This window comes from Galeopterus variegatus, unplaced genomic scaffold (assembly GCF_000696425.1).
Source record: "Galeopterus variegatus unplaced genomic scaffold, G_variegatus-3.0.2 Scaffold4586, whole genome shotgun sequence".
NCBI lineage: Eukaryota > Metazoa > Chordata > Mammalia > Dermoptera > Cynocephalidae > Galeopterus > Galeopterus variegatus.
The window spans coordinates 131,917-137,364 of NW_007730697.1; the positions used below are offsets into that span (position 1 = coordinate 131,917).

The following is a 5,448-nucleotide window of genomic DNA, read 5'->3' on the forward strand; positions in this document are numbered from 1 at the left end:
CACAATGATGATCACAACTATCTGTGGATGAACATCTTCATGTTTGCAAAGCCTGTCAGGAGCTCACAGTAGAAAAGTAAAAAGGGGAAAGGAAGTCTAACACTTCTCATTTTACCTTTTAAAACCTTGACGACAACACTCTTCGGCTTAGCGGGGTCGCTAGTATTCATTTTGGCTCGATAGATGGCTCCGCAACTACCATTGTGGATCTGTTCCAGAACTTCAGAGAGTTGCTCTCGGGGCACCTGTAGCTTAGCCAGGGCAGGATTGGTAGCTCGTAGAAAGCTTTCCACCGATGTCTCCTTAAGTGGCACAAACACATTTCCTCCATGTCCTGCTGCTTCCCCGCTTAGGCCCCTAGATGGAGGCATGGGAACAATGCCTAGAAAAAGAGACAATATCAACCAGCTTTGCCCTGCCCTGGAGACTCCAGAAAAGCAGAGCCTAGAACAAACTGGCAAGGACATTCCTTCAGCAATTCTGTCACTGGCCCATGTGGGGATGTCCTCTGATGCTTCTCTATGAACCAGCATCAGCACCAAGCTTGTAGGCTCGCTGCCACCACCACAGGGCCCAGCCAAGGTCCTGAGACATGGAGCCAGGGGCCAACCCCTCCTCCCACAACCAGGCAAGGAGCATGCCAAAAACACCACTTCTATGCGGGTGGCCCACCACAGCCACTGCAGTAGCCATGGCTGCTACAAAAGCAGCTGGAAACCACAACAGTAGCCACAGCCACCATGCAGGTGGCTTGCCAGCCACTCAACTACATTGACACAATGAGAGTCACCAGCGAAGACCAAAAAAAAAAGAAGAGGACATCTCTCTCCACAAAGCCCACACCAGAGTAAAAGAAGAAGCATCTGCTCTACAATGATAGTGGGGGACCTGAACACCCCTCTCACAGGACAGATCATCTAGGCAACAGATCAACAGAGTAAATGTTAATCCTTCAGAAGGAAAGAACTAATCTAGGGTTATTAGAGGTGGGAGTGGGGAGGAGAGGAGAGATGGGGAAAGATCGGATAAGGGGCATAAAGTATGATTTGTAATAATAAATATGCTAATAGTGATTTGACCAACATACATTGTACATAGGTAATGGAAGTCAATGTTGAATCCAAAAGTATGTATAAGACCACTAAGTGGAAGAATGACTCCATACTGAAGAATAATCTAAAGGTTAATTTTTTTTTAAAGGTCACCAATCATTTATACTCTTTGGAAGAAACATCTCAATCCTGGGAATTTGTTTTATGAAAATAATTTTGAAAAGAATAAAAATACCAAGTATACAGACATCCTTATATGGTAGCAATATAAAGAAGTCGGGGGAACAAAAATTAAGACTGAGATCAGTCCTAGGGAATAAACATTTCTAACACTTATATTTTGCTAATCATAGGCATAAAATGGTATGATGACATATGTATTGGTAAAATATTATGAAGTCATATAAATTATAACATCAATACTACATAGAAACATGGAAAATATCTGATAAATTAAGTGAATAAAACCTCTTCTAAATGTTGTTTTTAAAGATTGATTTATATTCCCACATTTGCTACAATTTAACAATTTTGGATCAGATTTTAGTCAATAATAATCATACCAGCATATGATGCCCTCTTCAGAAAATGACATAATACTTTTGTATTTGTAAACTGTCATCAAAAACTTAGTTGTGATCATCTGATTTAAGAAAATCATCTAAAAAGAATTGCCATTCATCTCCCTCTCTACATGCTCCAAGAGGTATTCTTGGCTTAAATAAATCACTTACTTGCTAGACATGTACTTTGGAATAAAACAAAATTTCTACGTTTAAAAATAACCTTTTTCTTATTTCTGCTTGATACATAGTCTTGATTTTTATCTAAGCTAATTTGAGACTTTGTTTTAGTTCCTTCCACAAAAAAAATAATGATTAGTGCATAAAACAACCTTGACTGAGATGAAAGGCATGCTTTGTAAATTCTGCCAATCAGAATTGCAAAACAAATGATCTAATCATTCAATTTTTCTGGTGTTAATAAAAAATTTAAAAAACAAGAAAATCTCCACCACCCTTGTAGAACCTTCATAATAATCCCTGTAATTCTAGGACAACTGAAGATGAACCTCTGGAAAACGGTCATGACATTCCTTTCTGTCTTCCTCAGGATTACTGTTCAGTATTCCTGATAGTATATAGTACAAAGACAATTAAGGAAGTTTTTAAATAAGGGCCCAAACCACAAATACCTGAAGGTGGTGGTAACTGCCAATGGAGACTATCATTTGAGTCAGTCAGTGGCTTCCAAAGTTGGAGGAAAGGTATGGATAACTAGGCGACTTTAAGTTATGGTTACTCTTCCTCCCTCAAGTTGTCCTAAAAGTCACATCATTCCATATTTCCTTGAGTCTTAGTCAAAAATGTCTTCTGGTACTCTCTCCCTTTATTAGCCAGCATTAACTTTCCTCCACTTGAAAAAAAGTCCTTCATTCTTATTACATCATTTCATTCATTAATTCACCCATTTATTCTACAAATATCACCTACTATGTGCCAGGTGCTGGGAATCTAGGTGCTGGGAACAGGCAAAGTCCAGATTCACCTGAATATTACTTTCCAGTGGTAGGGGAAAGGAAGCAGATAGTAATATATTAGGCAATGAGTGTTATGGAGGAAAATAACAAGAGGAGAAGAATTATCAGTAATCGTATTTTATATATTAAAGTCAAGAAAGGCCTCTCTGATAAAATGACATTTGAGAAAGACCTGGAAGCAATTAGGGAGCAAACCATGCTGGAGTCAGGAAGAGTACTGTAGGCAAAGGGAACAAGTAGTGTAAAGGCATCGAGGAAGGAGCATACTTGATGTATCTGAGAAAGAGCAAGAAAGCCAGTGCAGCTGGAGCCAAGGGGGTCATTGGAGAATTGTAGGACATAAGGCCAGAGAGGCTCAGATCATATCTGGCTATTGAAAGAATTTTATGTTTTTTCATTCTGAGCAAGATGGGAAGCTACTGGGGGGTTTGAATTGTAGGACATAAGGCCAGAGAGGCTCAGATCATATCAGGCTATTGAAAGAATTTTATGTTTTTTCATTCTGAGCAAGATGGGAAGCTACTGGGGGGTTTCAAGCAGAGAACTGATAGGACTAACTATGTCTTAAAAGAATCATTTTGGCTTCTCTGGGGAGAATAGACCATCAAAAGTTGGGGCAAAAGCAGAGGAAGCAATTAGGAGTGTGTTACAATGATCTATGAGAGGTGAGAGTGTCTAGGGTTTATTTTGAAGATAGAATTAAGAGGATTTGCTTGCATACTAGATATGGACTGTGAGAGAAAGAGCAGAGACAAGGATGTCTTCAAGGTTTTAGACTGAAAACATAGAAGACCTGCCATGTACTGAGATAGGGAAGAGTATTAAGGAAGGACATTTGTGAGGGAATTCCAGACCTTTGTTTCGGACATATTACATATAAGCTATGTATTATATCCGAACTGCAAAGTACATGGTTTAATATAAGAATCTGGAGTTCAAAGGCTGCCATGTACTGAGATAGGGAAGAGTATTAAGGAAGGACATTTGTGAGGGAATTCCAGACCTTTGTTTCGGACATATTACATATATGCTATGTATTATATCCGAACTGCAAAGTACATGGTTTAATATAAGAATCTGGAGTTCAAAGGACCACAAGTAGAATAGGAAAAGTATTTGAATCCATAAAATTGAAAATTATTTTAGGAAGTGACTTTAGATATTTTATTTTAAAAAAGTATTTCAAGAAAGAGGAAGTACAATATTGTTTCACGTTTTTGAAAGGTCGAGTAAGATGAAGACTATGAGAATGTGACGAGTAGAAGTAGTAAGAGTGAGTTTAGCAACTCATGAGAAGTTTTCTATAAAAGTGAAGCATAACAGAATTGGGATAAAATTTACAGAGGGACTAAGGATCAGCCTTAACTTTCATTTCAGGATTTGACATGAAAAGTCATCAGGATTTGTTTTCCTTCTTTCTACTCTTAGTTTCATGTATGAGCTGATTCTCTTCCATTATATGCTCAATGGTACTGCAGAACAACCTGTTATCATCTGCTACTTAACACTTCAAAGACTAGTACAAAGGCTGTCCCTTCATATATATTTCATCATATATTCTGGAGGCAAAGAATAGAGATGGAATGTAATATAGAGTAAAATGCCATCCTCTGAGGATGGCAACAAAGTCTTCGGCTTTACCCCCTAGATGTTCCTCCTCAGTCGTTAGATGCTCCTGTAGTCAAAGATTTCATAGTCCAATAGGACAAAGAGGACAGAAAACAGGTCACATGAGGCCTCTGTGCCTACTCTTCTTTCAGTCAACAAGCATGTGTTGAGTTCCAACTCATGACTTCCTAGAGAAGAGCTCACCCCCTCTCAACTCAACAGGAAGGAATCCATGCCTCTCGCATAGCAAATACCAAGATGCCTACACTTGGGCCCATTGACACTTTGACCATATATTTCCTGATCTCCATTTTCCCAGCCCCAAAGTTTGAGCTTTACCTTGGAGTCCTGGATGCTGTTGTTGGGCTCTTTGCTCTCTTACAAAAAGCCACAGGATGACACCAAGAAGGATGAGAAAGGCACCAACCAGGAGAGCTGGGACGATGACCACTTCATACTGTCCCTCCTGGACAACTGAATAGGCAATCGAGCAAGAAGTGAAGAGAATCTTAAAAAGTCTGACCAGATGTTTACACAATTTCCTCTACCCACCAATCCTCAGCTCACCATACATGAAAAGATCATCTCTTCCACCTTCTCCTCTGCTTCCATTAATGGAGCCACTATTGGTCCTGATCAGAAACCCCATGTCCCTGTTTCTTATCCCTTCAAGTGTACCCTGTGCCTATTCTGTCATTTTTCCTACTGAGATAGAGGATGCAGCATCTGAATCTCTGACAGGCACTTACCCCCCAGCCCTTCAAAGACAATGGTCTAGTCCCCATTCTTTTGTCACCACTGTTGTCATTTCTACTAGAAATCAAATCATCCTCCCACTAGAATCTATCCAGAGCTTAGTCTGTGTAATTCTAAAACCAGAGGATAAACATCTATGGTATCTGCACTTACCACACAACTTGTCACTGAGACTGCAATCCAGTAGCATCCGTGTCATGCCCCTCTCTTCTCCCATGGCTGCAGGACTGCCCGCTTCTCTGCTAGGCCCTCCAAGAATGCACAGTGCACGGCTGTGAGTAATTCCCAAGAATTGAGTGGTCCTGGAAAAAAATAACAGGGAACACACATATATATTTTAAATGCCTCTGTAGATCACTAGATATTAAGCACATGGCTTTCTCTTTCAGCCATCCATTTATCTCTATCCATTTGCTTGATATTCGGGCTGGAAGAACCCTCCCCCTTATCTCCCACCTGGCTCTCGATATTTTTTCTCTTCTCTGTTATACA

At 39.9% G+C, this 5,448-nt stretch overlaps 1 protein-coding gene across 1 annotated transcript in view; it reads right to left on the reverse strand.

The window, feature by feature from the left end:
* The window catches only part of STYK1 (serine/threonine/tyrosine kinase 1), a 15,138-nt gene extending 9,965 nt beyond the window's left edge, over positions 1-5,173 (reverse strand). Inside the window, exons 1-3 of the mRNA XM_008587906.1 lie at positions 5,110-5,173; positions 4,540-4,674; positions 116-382 (exon numbers count right to left, since the gene is read on the reverse strand). Coding sequence (XP_008586128.1) covers positions 116-382; positions 4,540-4,674; positions 5,110-5,173 — 466 coding nt within the window. The remainder of the gene's footprint in view (positions 1-115; positions 383-4,539; positions 4,675-5,109) is intronic.
* Positions 5,174-5,448: the final 275 nt, after the last annotated feature.